Genomic DNA, 20,623 nt, shown 5'->3' with positions numbered 1-20,623 from the left:
ATTTACATTATAGTATTGGTGTATAATGAGTGTGAATGATTCTTAGTGATATTATTTAACAACTTTAGCATTTTTATTCTACACTTTTGTGAAATTAATTGAAGTATTATCCAGCATTTTCTCATTTTAAATTTTTGATTATTGTAGCTTTAGGTTAAATTCAGAATGACTCAACCCAACTACAATATTAGCCCTCCTCAAGCATTTTGGGTTTCTGGTAATGAACCACCACTTAAGTGGTTGGAATGGAAACCTTATTTTTGTAATTACATTGATGCATTAGATGAGGATGGAAAAATGTCTCATGCTCAGAAAAAGAGACTTCTTCTTCATTCCTTAGGTCCTGTTGGACTAAAGGTTTATGAAACTATGACTAAACCCTCTTTTCCTGGTGATTTAAATGTTTATATGTTAGCGCTTTTACATTTAGACACTTATTTTGCTCCTAAAGTGTGTATTGGCGTAACGAGGTATAAATTTTTCTCTAGGAAACAGACTAAAGAAGAAAACATTGATCATTTTTTAGCTGATCTTAAGAAATTGTCTTTAGATTGCAAATTTGGTGCTCTACAAGAAGAGTTAATTAGAGACCAAATTGTTATGCATTCTTACAATACTTCCATACAGGATAGGTTATGGATAAATGGGGACTCTCCTCTTGATGATATTCTTGCCATTGCACGCAAAGCAGAAATGTCTGGCAGATGCGCTAATGTGATAAAGAATGATAATAGTGCAATGACTAATGAAGTAGTTTGCAAAGTTAATGCTACCGATAAAAAAAGGTTTAACTATAGTTCTAGGCAATCTTTTGGTTCTAACTACAAATCTTCTTCAACTAAACATCCTCAGTCCTCCTCAAATTTTAAACTTAAATGTTACAGATGCAACAGTTTAGACCATTTGGCTGATTTCAAAGGATGTCCTGGTTTGAAAGCCAAATGTTCTAGTTGTGGTTTGAAAGGTCATTTAACGAAAGCATGCAATAGGAAAAAGAAAAGTAAAGTAAATTTTGTGAATGACATTGATGAGGAAGAGAACTTTGAAAACGATGTTGAGGATAATCTAGTGATGAATGTTCATGATAAGCTAGTTTTAAGAATAAGAGACGAAGATATGGTTAACAAACCTATTTGTACAATGAGTATTGGTGGTGTAGTTGTCAAAATTTATGCCGATTCGGGCTCACCTTATACCATTGTTAATGAAGAAATGTGGAAATCTTCTTTTATCCAACATGTTGGGGAGAAATTATTACCATCAGATATCCACCCTGAAGGTTATTTGGGAGACCCTATTTCCATCTTGGGTTTTCGTTGGTTTGTTTTCAGGTTCAAGGACAGGGAGTGTAGAGGGAAACTTTATATTTCAAAGAAAGGACCACCTGTTTTAGGGTGGTTCGACCAAAAACAACTCCACATTATCTTAGATCCAAATAGTAAAGAACAAGTCCTAGTAGTTGATGATTGTTCTATTGTTACGGATAACATTTTAAAGAAATTTCCAAAAGTTTTTAGTAAAACTTTGGGGAATTTAATTGGTTTTGAACATAAAATCATATTAAAGGATGATGCTTGTCCTAAGGTACACAAGTGTAGAAATGTGCCTATCTTAGTGAGAGATGAAGTCAGTAAAGAACTGGATAAACTTGTGTCTACTGACATCATAGAACCTATTGAGGCGAGTGAATGGGTTTCGCCAATTGTCGTCGCAAGACGTAGCAATGGTAAAATCAGATTGTGTGTAGACCTAAGATATTTGAACAACAACATTGTGGTTGACAAATTCCCACTGCCTAAAATCAATGAGATGGTCTCTAGTATTGGTAACGCCCAATGGTTTTCTACCATAGACCTGTCGTCTGCATACCACCAGATTTCTTTATGCCCTGATTCAATGAAGTTCACGTCATTTGTGACACCTTTTGGTTGCTTCCGTTATAAACGCATGCCGTTTGGCTTAGCCTCAGCGGCTGCTGTTTTTCAACGGCTTATGTACCAATTATTCAAGGGAGAAAAAGGTGTCAGATTTTTTCAGGACGATATTCTTGTTTTCGGAGATGATGAAAATGAGCATTTATCAAGGCTACATAAAGTTTTGAATATTCTTGGAAGCAAAGGCCTTACTGTTGAACATTCCAAATGTAAATTTGCTCAGAAAAGTGTAACTTATCTAGGCCATATCATTGACGCAGAGGGGGTTAAACCCAAACCCTCTTTGGTTTCAGCTATCTCCGAGGCTCCTGTTCCTGCAAGTAAAGATGACATCAAGTCATTCTTAGGAATGGCTGAGTTTTGCTCTAAGTATGTTCCTAATTTTGCGAGTGTCTCATACAATATTCGGCAACTTTTAAAAAAGGGTGTGAAGTTTGAATGGTCAAAGTCTTGTGATGAAGATTTCATGAATATTAAGAACGCTATTGCCCAGACCACTGCTTTGCACAGTTTTGATCCATCTTTAGAGAATGTAATTACTACTGATGCAAGTAACAAGGGTTTGGGAGCTGTTTTGGTGCAGATTGATGAGAAGGGGAAGGAAAATGTTATAGCCTATGCCTCAAGATCTCTTTCTCCTTGTGAAGAAAAGTACCCTATTATAGAAAGGGAGGCCTTGGCCTGCGCTTGGGCACTTGATCATTTTAAATCTTTCGTGTGGGGAAAAATGTGTTTGTTACGCAGTGACCATAAGCCATTGGTAAAGATTTTGACTACTGAAGGGGTTATTAATGCTTCTGCTCGTTTAGCTAGGATTTCTATGAGATTACAGAATTTCATTTACAAGATTGTTTATGTTCCTGGCAAAAGCAACGTTCTTGCGGATTTTCTGTCAAGGATGCCCGTAATGTTAGAAGAAGTTGATAATAATGATTGGAATGAATTACAAATAGCATATGTTCATGATGAAGGCTTTTCAGCATTCAGCAAAGAAGAGTGGAATAATGAGTATTTATCTGATGAATGTTTACAAAAGGTGATTTCCTACACAGTTGAGGGTTGGCCAGATAAAAAAGATGTCTTGGATGATATTTTTAGACCTTTTTGGGAAGTCAGGTCTGAACTTTCGGTTTCCCACGAGACTTTATTAAGGGGTGAAAGAATCGTTCCTCCTGGTGGTTTGCGTGAGGGAATCATTGAACTTTGCCATGAAGGTCATCCTGGGATTGTGAGATCCAAATCTTTGGTAAAAAATTTATTCTGGTGGCCTGGTTGTGATTCTCAAATAGAAAAGATTGTTAGGGATTGTGTCATTTGTGCCTCTGCAGATAAAACCTTACGTACCCTGCGTCCTCCTATGTTGGAGTGTTCTCCCCCTGAATCAACTTGGGAATCTGTTGCTGTGGATATTATGGGTCCTATTCAAGACCAAGATGGTTCTCATCGCTACCTAATAGTCATCATTGATTTGTTTTCTAAATGGCCGGTTGTTAAGGTGGTAGAGAGAGCAGATACTGATTCTGTTTTAAGTTTCTTGGATGAAACTTTTGTTACTGAGGGTATTCCTTCTTGCATTCTCACCGATAATGGTGTTCAGTTCTTATCTGTTAAAGCGAAAAGATATTTTAGTAAACTTGGTATTAGACATAGAACTACTTCTCTTTATAATCCAGGTGGCAATGGAGTTGTAGAACGCTTTAACAGGGTTTTGAAAAATACTATTCAACTTTCTTGTAGTACTAATTTGGATTGGCTAACTCAGGTTGGGAAAGTTGTTTGGAATTATCGTATTACTGTAAATGATTCTACTGGTGTTTCCCCATTTGTCCTAATGAAAGGTAGGAACCCACGTTCTAAAAGTATTCCTACTTGGTTATTCTCTGGAGAAATTGAGCCTTACTCTAAGGATCTTGTTAAGGCACGGTTGGTACAGGTCCACGACAAAAGTAAAAAATATCATGATTGGAAGCATGGATCTAAAGAAGTTAGGATAAATGTTGGTGATTGGGTTAGAATAAAAAAACCTTATAAGGTACAGAAAGGTGAATCTACCTTTTCTGAACCTTTCCAAGTAATGGAAATTTTAAAGAATTCTGTTAAACTTAGCAATGGAAAGGTTTGGAATTTAGGTAGAGTTGCCAGATGTAGTCCGCGTTGTCCTTCTAGTCCTAACACTTCTTGGAAACCAGAAGATTTAGATGTTGATGTTTCTAATGGCAATGATAATTTATTTGACAATTCTAGTGTGAATCCTGGTACAAGCTGTATTCCTGATTCAAATGTAAATGTTTCTGAAAATAGTGATCTAGGGTCTTCTAACAACATCTCTGAAGATTCCGTTATCACTCCTGTGGACAAGGTTCCAGCTACTGGTGAAGATTCTTCCCTCCGCCATTCCTCAAGGAAGAGGGTGGTTCCTTTGTGGCTTAAAGATTATATCACTAACAATAGTTAACAACAGTTATTATTTCGCAACTATTAGTAGTAGTTCCTTCTAATCCTTTTTATGTTTCCTTTTTTTTCCTTTTTATTTTTTATTATTAGATAGGGGGATGTGTTGTGTTGCTTACTTATTATTACTGTCCCTTTAATCCTTCACATTCTAGTTATGTCACTACTGAATGTGGAATGTTACACATGTCATGTACTTGCACTTGCTTTGTAAGAGTCAGTTATTCTTTGATACTGAATTTGCTGGATTACTTCTCCTATGCTCTTCGATTGATTAAAGCATCTATCATAATCTACTTGGATTCTTCTTCATTTCAAAGAGGTCTCGAATGCTCGACCTAAAAATGCATTTCAGGCTGGAGACAGCTAAAATAAAGCCATTTCTGGCTTGACTAATCGGTAGTCTCCCGCCTGAATCGGGTCTATTGGCATGCATGTTAGTAGTTGCATATAATAAATCCGTCCACTGACAACAGAGAACACCCTACACAAACATCAATGCAGCCTTAAACGTGCCAAATATTTTCGTTCATTATAAGTAAAACGTTCCTAGAAAAAAATCAATAGAAGCTTAAAGATAAAAATAATGAAACTTCTATGAAAAACTGGTTCAAACATGAAGGCGAAGAAACTGTTAAATAAAACATACTTAGTAACTGCACAGATCTGTGCCAAAGCCGCTAACCATGGAAGCGGAGGTGCCCCTTTCAAGATGGCGCCGGCCGCCCCTGCCTAGTCCAGCCGTGGATTGGTCGGACCTGACGTGCGACACGTGATGACTGAGCTCTCTGATTGGCTGAGAGGCAGCGCGCGCCGCCCCCTTTCCCTGACATTGAAATCCAGTTCCTTCCAAGTGGCGCTTCGCAGCGCTATAACGGAGCGCCTTACTCACAGCGGCAACAGCTGAAGCCATGTGGAGCCTGGTCCCTGCGCGCAGAGCCCTAGGTAGGCAGCGGTGGTGTGGAGCCCACCTTTGCCTCGTCTTCGTTGAGGGCAGTGGTGGATGTTCACTGTTACTGTTCTCGCAGGGAAGAGGGGCGGCACGGCGGGGGTGAGGCTGCTTTGTTCTTGAAGCAGGGTGGGGTCAGTTGTGGGCTATGAGGCGCCCCACAGGTTGCTGGGTCTGGAGGGCCACTGCCCGAGGCGCCCCACAGGTTGCTGGGTCTGTGGGGCCACTGCCAGCGGCTGCCCTGTTCCTGGCTGAGTGCCACTGCTGGGCGCTGTTGCTGGGTGGTAGTGGTTCAGCTGCCAAGGTTCCCAGGTCCATGCCTGACTAGTTAGGCCAAGCCCCTTTTTTTCTTGGCATTCAGGGACTTGTAGCCCTGGTTTTATACCGGGTTAAATAAAACTGCAAGTGCCAGAATTCTAAGGGGGAAAAAAGCAGGACTAGTCACGCATGGACCTGGGACCTTTGGCAGCTGCTAAAGAAGTTGCCCTGAAAGTTTGGGTATTCTTTTTGCAGGCAGTGGGCGGTGGGTGTTACTGATTGCCAGCGAACTTTGTTGTTCTTTCTATTAGGCGAATGAGATGCTTCTGGTCTCATGTGCGCCCTAGGTGCTCTTGTTTAATCCCACATGGTGTAATAGGGGTGCTGCTGCTGTTTGATGGGGTACTTATAGGATGCTCTTCCCTGTTAGGTTTAAGTAGTAAGGTGTGCAGCTGCTGTGTTCTTGGACTGAACGATGGGTTATTTATATATTCTTGTAGCCAACAGCTGCTCTGTTCTATTGGACGCAGAGGTGTGGTCTGCTTTGATCCTGTGTCCTTGGAAGTGCAATGAAAGTGGTGCTGCTCTATCCGTGTGAGTTGCCCACAGATTCTCATCCACGTTGAACACACCATGTTCAACTACAGGATAGCTAAAGTTTTATGGCCCATGCCCTAATTACATATAAGCCTCGTGTTCACAGAAGATACTAATGGGACAGTTGTTAACATGTTTTAGCAATACTGATAAGGCACAATTGGAGACTTGTGATATCTTTGTGTTTAAGAAGGGGAACTGGTGTCTTGGTCTCACGGTTGTTTAATTAAGTGCTGCGGGTGTTTTAATACATGAAGAGGCATTGCAGTATTATTCTATTGTTTTGTAAGGATGGTGCATGCTGCAGACGTCTCTTGGGGATGAGGGCAACCAATGCTCTCAAAGTTGCAGGTGCACTATTATCTTAATGATTAGGGATCTTGAGTTGTATTGTAATTGTATTTATATAGCGCTTTCCACCTCGACGAGGTGCTGAACGCTTTATGGCGGCTATTACGCTACTCTGTAACTCATAGTTAATGATAAAGCCAGTGGCTAATAGTTATTGTTGTAGATTTGGAGTGTATTTCGTTTAGTTTTGTGGTTTTGGGAAACGGGCATTTCCTCCAGCTTCCAGTGACAGATTAAGTTAAAAGGAGTTGGGTGTGCTCATTAAATTGAGTTCATGTAAGTGGGAACAAAAGGATAAGTAAATGGGTGGGGGGGGTTAGATATTGTGAGATTACAAAAGGAGGTCATATAAAAAGGGAATTTGAGGTTTATGAGTGAAATGCTTAGATGTGCTAGAGAAGTTAGGTATTGCATGAATGTTTACTCGGAAGGAGTTTTATTTGTAATGGAGAGTATAGTTATTTTTACTGAAGTATAGCAGAGAAAACCAGGTTGTGTGTAATGGAGTAGGTTAGAAGGTGCAGCACTGGTGTATACTTTTCTGTTGGCAGGTGACCACTTGTCCCTTTATGTAGTAAGGGGGTTAGTCATCCGCTGAAGTTGGTTCTTTTGGCATGCTGCTTTCTCTTCTCGGGACTTGCTTATTATAACTCCTTTCTTCTGTATTTGATTTCTACCCAGTTTATTCCTTGATAGTTTAATTTGCATGTACAAAGAGGACACTTCTTTGGCTATGAAATGTGAGCTCTGGTGTGTCCATGTATTCTGATACCTTCTATTGAATACCGAAGAGTCGCAAGCCTTTTCCCCTCCCTTCTTTCAGCCCTCGCTCTTTCCCACATGACTTTTAATAAAGTTAAGCTTCCACTTTCCAGGAGGATGGGCAGCAGAGTCTTCATGATAGTTATGGAAAAAATTAAATATGGAAAGTGTATTTAAATTATGGCAGGCAAGTTCTTGCGCAATGAGACAATGCAGCCACTTCCCTGGTCCTCCATTTTCTATTGCGAGTGGCCTCTAAACAGTTGTGTGCGATTGTAGTCTTGGATAGCGCACTAACGTGGCATGAGCTGACCCTGGGATGAGCTAGCATTCTACCCTTGAGTGCTGTACAACAGGTGCATAACTGGTAGATAGTTGTGAAGGGTTACCCTTCACAAAGGACAGATAACGACTCTTTTAACATGTAACAATATCAAAGAGTATCCCTAAAGGAGTCATTCATACAATAACTTTAGTATTTGATCGTGTCATATCCATGAACACTTAATTAATGATGGTCACAGGAGCTTGAATGATAACACCAGTTTATCAAAAGATCAAGTTCTTTAATAATACATGAATTTTATGTCAAATCGGATTACAAGGTTTGACCAAAAACGGTGTCGCCAGAACTTTGCAGCCAGGCGGTCCGGGACAAGTTTTGTACCCCCCCGTATGTTAGATCACTTTTGAGACGAACACGCGTTACAACTCATTTACCCAGCACTCATGGCTGATTGGTTGGTCTATCTTACATAGTGTGATTCAGTTGACATTTGAAATTTATGTTATTGTGCAACTATTTGTCCTGAAGATGGTCCCAAGGATCCATGTGACCACCGGGGACCAAAACGTCGTCGTGTGAACACCGTTTTTGCTTTAATCTTGTAATCCTTTGAAGATGTGCAATGCCCATTTTTGAACATGGCTATTTGTAAAACCCATGTATAATGCGAAAGGTGTTCCCCCCCTACCACTCTATATTGTTTGAAATGATTGGTAGTTTTTGTTGCCAACAATAAATTGACATAAAATTCATGTATTATTAAAGAACTTGATCTTTTGCTAAACTGGTGTTATCATTCAAGCTCCTGTGACCATCATTAATTAAGTGTTCATAGATATGACCCGATCAAATACTAAAGTTATTGTATGAATGACTCTTTAGGGATACTCTTTGATATTGTTATTGACGATACCCATTCCCTAGGGGATTATTGGGTGGCTCTATTGTTTTTGATCTTTTAACATGTGGCAGAGGATCTCCTATGACGTGTTCTTCCCTCATGGCCTTAGTTCTTGCCAGTGGGCACACAACCCTTCTGTAACTCAGGGCAGGGGTAGTTGACCAACAGAATGCCTTTATTGCCTAATGCCCTTCCCCAGAAATTAGGGATCATTCCTTATCAGCCTTGTAGCCTACTTTAAATCATTTATTTGACGAATTCACTCCACGGTCGATTTAATGGTGAGGTTGTGCATGAACGGTGTTTTTTGGTCGGTTTTCATTTGCTTATGTATTGATTTTAGATCGTAAATTAACATTGCTTCCTTTTAGCCTCAGGCTTTTGGATAATACTTTGGCAAGTAGGTCTTAAGTGTCAGTAGGGACTGAGAATAACTTTTAAATATTTCTTTAGCGAGGCTAGACACAGTCTTTGCCTTTCCCGGCCAAAACTGGCATAACCTAGAATTCTGTTATGAGCTCTTTGGTGGAAACCTCTTTTGATAAATACACTGCGTGGTTTTCCCTAGCTGGCTCATGCTGTTCATTTCCTTTGTTGCAGAAGTTGGTTGGCATAGTCCAGTTGTGAGTTTACTGTTGCTCCCATTGTTAAGAGCTTCCTGAGGGAGTAGTGAGTTGTTAGCCTAGCATGCGTTACTGTCAGTGGTTCAAATGTTTGCAAAATTAAACAATTTGACCTTTTCAAAATGCTCAGACTGCTCCTTTTATACAATAATCTATACAGAAAAACGGAAGCACACATTGTGACCGAATATTGAAAGTAAACAATGTACCAAAGTAATATTTGCAAGGACAGAGGCTGAATGTTTTGTTGCTAAACTACAGTGCAGTTTGTTTGCTTTAAAAATTAAATGTACCAAATACAAATTGAACAGACAAAGGTTACAGACAGTGTTGCTAAATTATCATAAACATTTTTAAGGACAAGTTTATAATTTCTCTGTCATTTTAAATAACACCTTGTTAGGTGTATGGCACTATTTAAAGGAAAAGTAATGGAAAAGCAGCGTAAATCCGTTATGCGGGAAACAATGACGACCCCATTTCAAAGTCACAAAATTGCATGCTAAGGCCTGTGCAGATGTCTGACTTTACGCAAGTCAAGTGATTCTGCACAAGCAGAGCTGGAAATATGTGGTAATGGCTGGTTTCTAGTCATATTCCTAGCACATTTTTGGGAATTCCATTTTCGAAACGGCAATTATATGAATATATTTTTTCTCATGGTAATCCAAAACGCAAGTTCATTTGTTAAATCTTATTTCTTTTAGCTTGGATCGAAAAATATTACATCCCTGGAGAAACTCTTTTTCCTCCACCCACACATCTTTATGGCCCTGTAGTCCATTTGTAACCCTTAAAAAAGTGTTTATTCTTGCACTTGTCAGGAGTATCTTTCTGACTCTTTCCAGTGTGGGAGTGGGTTGGAGAGAAGTTGGTGAGTGCTCTTAAAGATGCAAGTTTGTTCCTGCTGTTAAACAACCACTCCTGGATGACTTCCAGCACACGCTCACACACGTATTCATGCAAGTAACGCCGCTCACACACGTATTCATGCAAGTAACGCCTTTTAGAGTGTAAAACCAACTTTTGCACATGTAAGCCAAACTTTCATGCATAAATAGGTCCTAGGATTTCGACTCAGTAAAGACTTTCTACAGTTTAACCAATTGTAAAATGCAAACAGCCAGTCCTTGATCTAGCACTTGGCACATGTTCATATTTATGACAAGCAAGACCACTGCAGCAAAATGAGATGAAGTATTTGCCCAAGGATTGCGCAATGTAGAGTGGAGAATGTCAATCTGGGGGTTTAGCAATGGTACAATTGGATGAATGATTTATTCTGGACTCTGTTGTAAGAACTCCAGTATAATGAAGGCGTTGGCGTATTCAGATCAGAATGCCACCCCAAATGGAGCCCATTCATCAACTGAGCCCTTGCCTGCTCATGGCTGATGGATATGTAAATATTGAACTTGAAGGTGTCCTTTTGTTCAGAGTCTGGTGTAATAAGAAAGGTGGCATAATGACCGCATTGCTAGAATCTAGAGCCTGACACTTTCTGAGCCGTGGCATAATCAGCGAGGCGATCAGAGCTTTGATATAAGAAAAGCGCTGCCATCATTTGCCACTGCACTGCAAGACACCAATTGCGACTAGTTGTTTTTATGTGGATTTCTGAAGCATCTTGTCACTTGGAGAAGTAGATATTTTCTACAATTTCACAGCCCTACGATGCTTCATTGAGGTTGCTACAGGCAGCTTGCCATGCCAGTGCCATCCGTTTGGTATGTATGGGATCGATTAATCTTCAGCTGATCTGGATAACTGTGTTTTTTTTTTATCTATTTAGGAAAACTTCCCAACGTGCTTAGTTCCTTCTCACCACTCTACTTACCCAAGTGCCCCTTGCTAGACCCGGGGACCTCACCTCTCATTTACACCCCCCTTCTTCATGACGAAGGCCTACTCTTTCCCTTCACGTCGATGACTCATTTGACGAGGTTTTGAGTGTCTTTAATCACTTTTTTAGCAGCAGGGTGACAGCTGTGGCCATCTTTTTGCCATTCTTTGCATTGAACAGCTAAAAGTCCCTCGACTCCCAAGATGAGCGCATTACTTATTTTTGGGGCTCGCTTTGTCTGTAGTGTCAAGAATGTTCCGGGTGAATGTTGTGCTTGGATGAGATGAACCCCAAAAATGGGAACATGCTGAGGTGCTGGGCCTCAAGGAACTGGAGTTCAGAATAGTCTTGCTCAAGTGACACGACAGATTGGAGGTTTAGTCCTGGGAGTGGGTAGATACATGTACTTCCGTCGGCACCTTTTGATGGCACGTGGCATCTCCGTAACTTGGCTAATGGGGTGCGCGGTCCCCTGCTCATGGAAACCTTGTTGGGTTTGCTCGGGTTTGAGTGACTGCATTTTGATGAGCACAAACGAAACGCGACGATAATCCGGTCAGTACAACCGCTGATGTTTATTAGTAAGTAACGTACCAAATGTGTTGCCTTTTTAACCGTTCTGCATTCTTGCTCACTAGTTAATTAACATATTCTTGCCTTAACCTTTACAAATGCAGCCGGGCACTGCCTGGTGCCTCCCCGTGATATCTGCAGCTGCCCTGTGCTGCCCCCTGGCGGCCACTACCGTGTACTGCTTTGCCAGGTGCCATCCTCGGTGCCCACTGCCTACGTGCCAGGCCTGGGGATGAGGGGCTGACGAGAGGACGTGCGAAGCTGCATGTCTCCGCCTGGGTGGGCTCCCTGGCTCCCGGGGAAGAGGGGGAGGCTGGGAGAAGGATTTCTGACCACAGACACTAGAGGAGGCAGCCTGCTTCTCACTAAAATGACCACCCTTTGTTTTATTACAATACCGCACATCTTATTTTTAACATTAAAGCCGTTTGACATTCTTTGCGTTGTCTTGCAGTATCGTCTAAATCAGTGAAGTGTTTTGTTTTATTTTAATCATTTTATTGTTGAGTTTCAAGAAAACATACAGGCGCATATAAGAATTGGCATTGCATAGTCATTGCATCTTGGCAACCCCTCGCTATCCCACATGCACTGTGTTCACCCCACTATCCGCACAATATTATCTGCAGCAGAAACCTATTCCAGTCCTGCACATAGCGTCCTGTGTGCAGCGTTAGGCATATGTGACAGTGTTATTTTCATTTATTGGAGCTGGAACAATATTGAGTGAAATCTGCAAAGTATGTAGTAAATTATAAGGCAAAGATGGTAAATCCATAATTATGCTGTAATCTTTGCAGCCACAGAATCGCTTAAACCCTCTGATCCCCCTACACTGGCCACTATTTTATCAATACTTTATTCATGAAAAGATGAATAAAAATACGTAAATATTCTAATTCCAATCAGTGCACGTTGGTAGCTGCACTTTGATGAAAACAGCTTTTTCAACTAACTGTAGAGAGCCACTTGGGCTCTCCCATACATTGAATGCGCACGCACGCATACCCCGGGGCGGGCTCGCACCGGGGTATAAATAAACAATGCGGAAGGCCGCTCGGGGTCTTTCCGGCTAACCTACAAACTGTGTCTGTGTCCATCATTGCCAGTAATTCACCCACGTGTTGGGCCTAGCCCCCACACGCTACATTGGCGACGAGGCCGGCCTACCTGCACGCGTGCCGGGCTGCCTCTGTCGGTGGCGCCGCTGCATGCCCGCTCCCTGCTGCGGAGCCCACCCGTGTCTGCTGCCGTCCTGTCCCGGCTCACGAGACCCGCCCACGCGCCTCCCAGTAGGGAGCGCCTTCAGCCGGCGGGGCTCGTTCGAGCCCGGGGTGCATCCTGCGAGGAACTGCGGGTGAGTGTGCCTGTGCCCGCCAGCTCGACACCCCTCGTGTCCCTCCCTCCTCCTCCCTCGAGCAGCGTGGAGTCGGAGTGCCTCCCGGCAGGAGAAGAAGCAAGCGCGACTCGCGCAGCTGCACCACGTGGCCTCGGCGAAGCCCAGGACCAGCCCCCAACCTTCGCCGCAGCCGCGAGTGGAGCGAACTCGCTTAGGAAAGCCCGCGCCACACCCCCAGCAGTGCGGTCGGCGCTCACGGCCCAGCGCAGGACACTCCAGAAAAAAAAAAAAGAACAACAAGCACAGCCAATTGGCTCCAACCATTCTGCAGTGGGACAGACAGACTGCGCCAGAGCCCCATCCTTTGCACACGGCCCAGGAGAAGAACGTGAACATTCACACCTGCTGCTGAAAAGGGGTTGAGGAAATTAAAAATATAATAAGAGTTAGCAAACAAGCACGAGCCACATCAAGCTATAGGGCGGTCACCAGGGACACACTGGAAAGCACCCGAAGAACGGAAAAGAGGACTGAACAATGTCAGTAGTGGCGCCCGGGGCGGGCCAAGATGGGGCAGGCCAGAACCCCCCCTCCAGTGGTCGTGCCCCCGCCAGCAATTGTTGCGCCGCAGCAATAGGCCCAAATCCAAGCTGGTGTTCCCCAACAGGTGACACCCACCCACTTACACTCTGGCGTAGCGCCCTTCCCCCATTTAGTGAGGCGACAGACCCTGCAACGGCGGCGCTGAGATGGAAATCGTGGGTTGGGAGGCTTAACCTATACTTTAAAGGCACAAGGGAGACGGATGGAACTGTGAAGAGGTCGCTCCTCATCCTGTACGGTGGGCCAGAGATTTACGAACTATTCGAGTCACTCCCCAACACAGGACCCGAGCATGACTATGACGCCGCTGTCGCAGCATTGAATGCGCACTTTGATCCCCAACTCAATAATGACTTTGAAAAATTTAAATTCAAACGAGCCTGGCAAACGGAGTCGGGGTCTGTCGATATGTACTACGCTAGGCTCCGCCGACTTGCGAGCACCTGCCCATTCACAAACCCACGAGAGGAAATCAGGGATCAAATCATAGTGGGCTGCAAGTCAAAACTGCTGAGAGAGCTCATTCTCCGCCAACCGGGCATATCGCTAGATGAAATACTGATCCTAGCCAGGTCACATGAGCTATCTGATGCGAGGGCGGAAGAGATGGAAGCAGCGCTACGCACACCGGTGATCGCCCCGGCTGCCGCGAGGACGACGCCGATCAAGGAAGAGAGAGTTGACGCAATCTAGAGAAGATTCCCGGCTACTCGCCCACGAAGTGCCCCGTCCAGAGGAAATCAGTGCGGGTATTGTGGTGAAGACCATCCAGCAACTGCCACGTGTGGCGCAAAAGGGAAGACGTGCCTGAAATGCGGGCGCCTGAACCACTTTGCCGCCGTCTGCAGGGGAGGAAAATTCAAGCCAGTTGGTCCGAGAGCCAGGGCAGTGATGCAGCGCATCCGACAGCTGTCGCTCGACCACGAGCCACCCCCCCCCTGACCATCAGGCTGAAGAAAGACGACCGAGATATGAAGACGATGAGGTGTACGTCGTCTCCTACGTAAGCAGAGCATCCACCAGGAGAAGGCCGCCGCCCATGTGCTCCATAGCGGTAGAAGGCACCGAGATTAAAGCCCTGATAGACACGGGGGCGTCCGTGAATGTCATGGATTTGGATCAATATGAGAAGATGTCTCCCAAGCCCCCCGCTGGCACATTCCACTGCGAGAATATACACCTATGGAGGCACGAAACCACTACCACTAAGAGGAGTGATCCAAACGACCGTCGTCAATGGCGAGTACTCCACAGAGACCCGGTTTCACATCATCGAGGGGAAGAAAGGCACCCTTCTGAGCTGCCACACGGCGGAGGACCTTGGCCTGGTGTTTTTCGCCAATCAGGTGCATCAGGCGCATGCAGACTTCATGCTGAAGGACTTCCCAGAGTTGTTTCAGGGTCTAGGAAAAGTCAAAGGACGGAAATTCAAGCTGCACATAGACACGTCCGTACGGCCAGTTGCACTCCGGCACAGGAGAGTGCCCTTTAACCTAAGGCCACAAGTCGAAGAAGAACTCCGGAAACTGGAAGACCTTGGCATCATCGACAAGGTGTCGGGCCAGACACCCTGGGTTTCCCCATTAGTAGTCGCACCAAAGCCGAAGCAACCTGGGGCGATCCGGTTATGCGTGGACATGAGGTTATGCGTGGACATGAGGTTACCCAACGCAGCCGTTAAACGTGAACGGCACATCACTCCTACCATGGATGATATAGTGGCCGATCTAAATGGGGCGAAATGGTTCTCAAAACTAGACTTCAATTCGGGATACCACCAGCTCGAGTTGGAACCAGCCAGCAGGTATATCAACACCTTCTCGACCCATGTAGGACTTAGACGCTACAAACGGCTAAGCTTTGGCGTCTCCTCCGCTGCGGAGGTGTTCCAAAACGCCATACGAGAAGTACTATCCGGACTGAGTGGAGTCATCAACCTCAGCGATGATATCTTAGTGTATTCAGCAACCCTCGAAGAGCACCATGCCCACCTGAGGGCCACCCTCCAAAGACTCGTGGACAGCGGACTGACCCTACACCGGTCGAAGTGCGCTTTTTATCAAGAGTCGATAGACTTCTTTGGCTACACCTTCACGCGGGAAGGTCTGAAAGTGGATCCCAAGAAGGCAGAGGCGATCAAGGCAGCAAGCACCCCACGAAACCCCACAGAGGTGCGCAGCTTCCTAGGCATGGCCACCTACTGCGGGCGGTTTATACTTAACTTGGCCGCACTTGCAGAACCTCTCAGAGCCCTCACGAATCGACCATAAGTGGGAATGGACACTAGCCGCCAACAAGGCATTTCAAAACATCAAAGCCAGCCTCCTCGACGACACCGTGATGGCATACTTCCAACCCCGACGCAAGACGGAACTGATCGTCGATGCCAGCCCAGTGGGCCTGGGAGCGGTGCTCCTGCAGGAATACAGACCAGAAGAGTTGCAACCAGTCGCATACGCCAGCAAGGCGCGGTCGGACACTAAAACCAGGTATGCACAGATCGAAAGAGAAGCCCTGGCCATAAAATGGGCCTGTCAGCATTTCCATCTTTATCTGTGCGGGCAGGAATTCACCGTGGTGACGGACCACAAGCTGCTGCTGCCACTGTTCGCAGGGTCGTCCAGACTCGCGCCCCCACGCATCGAACGCTGGGCTGTCCAGCTACAAGGTTACAATTTCAGGATTGTGTCCAGACCTGGGGCGCACAACCCGGTGGACTATCTGTCCCGCCACCCCGATGTCGTCAGCCAATATCCACCAAGGGAAGAAGGCGTGGAAGCTGAAGAGTTTGTCCACATGATCTTGCAGGCCGCGTGCCCAGAAAATATGTCGCTGGAGGAAATTGGGGAAGCAACCGCCACAGACGAGACGCTCGTGAGGGTCCGCCAAGCCCTGGAGGGAAACCGCTGGGCCCATTTTCCCAAGCGAGGCAACAACTGTGGCAAATCCGTAGTGAGCTGAGCGTGGGCGATGAAGGAGTCATCCTCAGAGGACACCTCATTGTTTTGCCTCAGAGTCTCCAACAGAGAGCGCTAGTCCTGGCGCATGTAGGCCATCAAGGCATGGCCAAGACAAAAGCACGTCTAAGGAGCAAAGTGTGGTTCCCCGCCATGGACAGCCAAGTGGACGCGATGGTACGCTCATGCTATGCCTGCACAATCACAGGTAGTGATCCGACCCCGGCACCAGTGATCACGGAAGACGCACCTCAGACACCCTGGACGCACCTCAGCATAGACTTTGGGAGCTTCCCCGATGGCAGACACATGTTGGTCCTTGTCGACTCGTTTTCAAAGTTTCCGATAGTGAAGGTCATATCTTCAACTGCATTTCCACAAGTCAAAAGAGTGCTGAGTCGCGTCTTTGCAACCATGGGGCTCCCGGATGAAATAAAGTCCGACAATGGGCCTCCCTTTCAAGGGAGGGAATTCCAGGCTTACCTTGAGAGCCTCCGAATCAAGCATAGGAAAATCACCCCGCTGTGGCCCCAGGCAAACAGGGAAGTCGAAAGACTAATGAGGACACTTAACCGAGCACTGAGGATCGCTGTGGGCAGTGGGGAAGATACGGAAACAGCCCTCGACCAATTTCTAGGAGCCTACCGACAGACGCCTCACAGTACTACCAAATGCGTTCCAGCCCACGTGTTATTCAAAAGAGCACCCAGCGACAGCATCCCGACAGACAGCACCTGGGTGCCGGAAGAAAGAGATGCTGTAACCATTCAAACCCGGATGCGAAATACCAACCAGAAAGCGAGTGAACATCGCCACGCAAGAGAGCCCACTATGAAGGAAGGTGACATGGTCGTAGTGCGAGATCGCCACCCAGGATGGAAATTCCGCACGCCCTACGAGTCGGAGGTGTTGATCGTAGACAAGGTCCTAGGAACAATGGTGACGGCAAAGCGAAATGGACAAGTGGTGACCCGTAATGTGTCCTGCTTCAAGAAGATAAGTGAGGCAGCTGGAGCCCACCACACCGAGGAAGGTCCAGAAGCAGTAGAGGATGGAGGTCTAGATCTAGGAGGGTCAGCGCAAGGGTCACCCACAACCAGACAAAGAGGAGAGAGTCCATCAAGAGTGACACAGCAGAATCTCACCGATGAGAACAACCAACCCTGGGCGGCTCTCAGCGGCGCGAATACAAGGGGGTTGCGGGAACGCCGTGCGCCCGGAACCAGCGGTACCATCTGAGGCCCAACCCGAGGCCCAATCAACATCTGAGGGATTTTGCCTGGACATCTCCGTGAGTCAAAAGAAACGCGTGAGTGTTGCAAGAAAAGAACTAAATTGAAGGAGGGATGTAGAGAGCCACTCGGGCTCTCCCATACATTGTATCTCTACAACACACGCACGCACGCATACCCCGGGGCGGGCTCGCACCGGGGTATAAATAAACAATGCGGAAGGCCGCTCGGGGTCTTTCTGGCTAACCTACAAACTGTGTCTGTGTCCATCATTGCCAGTAATTCACCCACGTGTTGGGCCTAGCCCCCACACGCTACACTAGCTACTGCAAAAATAAACACGTATGGTACTTGTAGTTTTGCATTTGGAACGGACAGGGCTGAAACTGCCTGCACCTAACTTTGAACTTCATAGAACTTCTTAGACTGGTAACGGCGGCTCTCCCGTGGCCCACAGCCGCCTCCCATGCGATTTGTGCATCAAAAATACAAAGTATGAGCTGTGACCGAGCGAGCCTTTGTCTTTGGGTGGTGGCAGTATTTCTGATTGGTTCCTCCCCCGCTGCTGTCTGTGTGCTTCTGAGTTGGGCTTTTGTCCCTATGGCTGAGGGCTATCAGCACTGCAGAGTTCTCTGCCAGCTAGAGCGTGTGGTTTGTATGATGGGCATAATGCCCGCACAGCTGCGATAAGAACGGACTTGTACTTTGATGCCTTCCACGGGGCTGCCAGAATCCCTCCAGCATACAGGGGCTTGGGCAAGATAATGTTTCGTAACTTCTGTTTCGCTGTCCAACGAGGAAGATCTGGACCTAATCCATTAAAGGATCATATGGGATTGACCTGCTTCCTCCCAACACGCTGCACGAGAACCAGGTTCACGAAATGAAATGATTAGCGGGGCCCACATCCTGCTTGTAGGACCCATCTCACCCTTGTGGGTGGAGGGGATGCCTCGCTGATGAAGAATCCCCGGTAAAGCCCACACAAGGGATACAGAGGGGTAAATAACTCCTTTTATTTACAGTGCCAACCAAACTGTCCCAGATGCACAAGTTTCCCTTCACAAAACACTAAAATAAAGGCCAAGTCCCTTATCTGCTGACGGGTGGCTTGAAAAAGGCAAATCACTTGCCCGTTGGTCACAGAAAATGTTCACAACCCTCTCCTACTCTTTACTTCAACGGAAGCGAATCTGTTTTTCCGTCAAAGCCGTAGTACACACGTTGCTAGTTCTGGTGCATGCGCTTTGCATATAAAGATGTGTACAACATGCATGGTATACCCCACTCATGTTCACTGTTAGTCACTCCCAATCAATAATGTTTGACAGTCGATTCATATTGCCGTGCAGCAAACCACAGATTAAGGAATTTAATTTTTAGAAACCATGCAGGCTTGTACGATTCCTGTTTTGTTTGAAGCTAACCAAATTCACATCAGCGATGACCTATCAGGTCAGATGCATCTCTTTGGCACCCTTTATGTAAAGCTTAGCATTCAGGGATGGGGGAGGTATTTTTTTTCTATTCTATTTTTACTGGCACTATGCAGCTGCACTCCTGCCTGTAAGCGCGTTATACAGAAAACATTAAGTACATATTAATGCACGCTCAAATGAGAGTTTAATTCATTATTTTTTATACATCAGTGGAGTGTTTGCTCGACAGTAGATTGACGGAATGGATGGAGGAAAGGCGTCGAGATGGTGCCTCATGTGGCGGGAGGTTACCAGTAATTGGGGGGGGGGGGGGGGGGAAGAGGGGCACTGGAGTCTAAATTCACTGCTGAGTTACACCCCGAAAGCATGTCTGACTAGGTAAGTCTTATGAACCCTGGAAAAGTCATCTTTAGTGTGAAATAAAGGACGTGCTTCGTTAGGTTGGAACCTCCAGCGTGTAGTTTCTGGCTTATAAAAGTTGGTTTCTCCACTGAGAGAGACCGAGTTTAATTTTGTTGCCTGAGCACCAGCTGCATGTTTAGGTGGAATAAAGTGCCACTTAATTGTAGTTCCCTTATTGTAAATCACAGGTATCTTTCCCACAGATTTGACAGCTGAGGTTACAAACAGCTCACATTGACTTTTTTTTTTAAGAAAGATAAAGTACCCTTGGTTGGTGAGGGAGAACTTCCCCATGAGTGAAGAAAATCTTTTGAGTACATCGTGAAGAGCTTATGCTCTGGTGATGTCGCTCGGATAAGAGTGACCAGTGAATTTAGACTGCATCTTTGTCTCCTATGTAGCCTTTAACTGCTAATTGCTCAGATTAACACATTTCTAAACGTTTAGAAGAAAGATTAAGCAATAGAGTTCCTTGTTTATTCTCAAACTGTTCCAACTCTGCAAATAATACCAATATAGAAGAGGCTTCAAAGCCAGACCCGAAATAATGTGATCGCGTCCATTTTGAGTTTTTGTGCTATCTCTTCTCGTGATCACATCTTTTAGTTTTTTTATGTTTGTATTTTCCGTTGATGCGCAGTAGTGATTTAAAAAAAGTTTTATTTTATATTTTCCACAGAAAAGAAAAATAGTACATTATCGGTTCATATACATACATAACTAATATGTGGCAGCACAACTTCCTGGACTGTAAAAAAAAGGAGTACACTTCAAGCGCCATCCCCCTTCAACATCACGCCTCAACAATTTTCTTCTCCTCCCTCTGTGGGGTCTTCCACTAATGGATCCCGATCTGTCTGTGAGCCCACTGATGTTTGCGCTAATAGATTGGATTTATATGGCTGCCGTATGTCCAGGGGCATTGACCTGGGGGCTGCAATTGGGAATACAACTCACTATTGGCATTACAGTAGGACATGCTAAATAGCCAATCCTTCAAAGTTGGCGAGTACTTACTCCCCCAGTGTAACGCCACTTCTCTCTTTGCCAACAACAATGCTATTGCACAAAAGCGCCTGTAGGATTTGGGGAGGGCCTTAATATAGCCTAGTAGTGCCATCAA

General features: G+C 45.3%; 1 protein-coding gene across 1 annotated transcript in view; it reads left to right on the top strand.

The window, feature by feature from the left end:
• The first annotated feature begins 5,185 nt into the window (after positions 1–5,185).
• Positions 5,186–20,623, top strand: part of FAM162A (family with sequence similarity 162 member A) — a 116,399-nt gene continuing 100,961 nt past the window's right edge. Inside the window, exon 1 of the mRNA XM_086935631.1 lies at positions 5,186–5,330. Within this exon, the coding sequence (XP_086791757.1) occupies positions 5,297–5,330 (34 nt within the window). The 5' untranslated portion in view covers positions 5,186–5,296. The remainder of the gene's footprint in view (positions 5,331–20,623) is intronic.

Source organism: Lissotriton vulgaris, chromosome 8, assembly GCF_964263255.1.
Source record: "Lissotriton vulgaris chromosome 8, aLisVul1.2, whole genome shotgun sequence".
Classification (NCBI taxonomy): Eukaryota; Metazoa; Chordata; class Amphibia; order Caudata; family Salamandridae; genus Lissotriton; species Lissotriton vulgaris.
The sequence above is the reverse complement of the archived record's forward strand: the minus strand, read 5'-3'. Positions and strand labels throughout refer to the sequence as shown.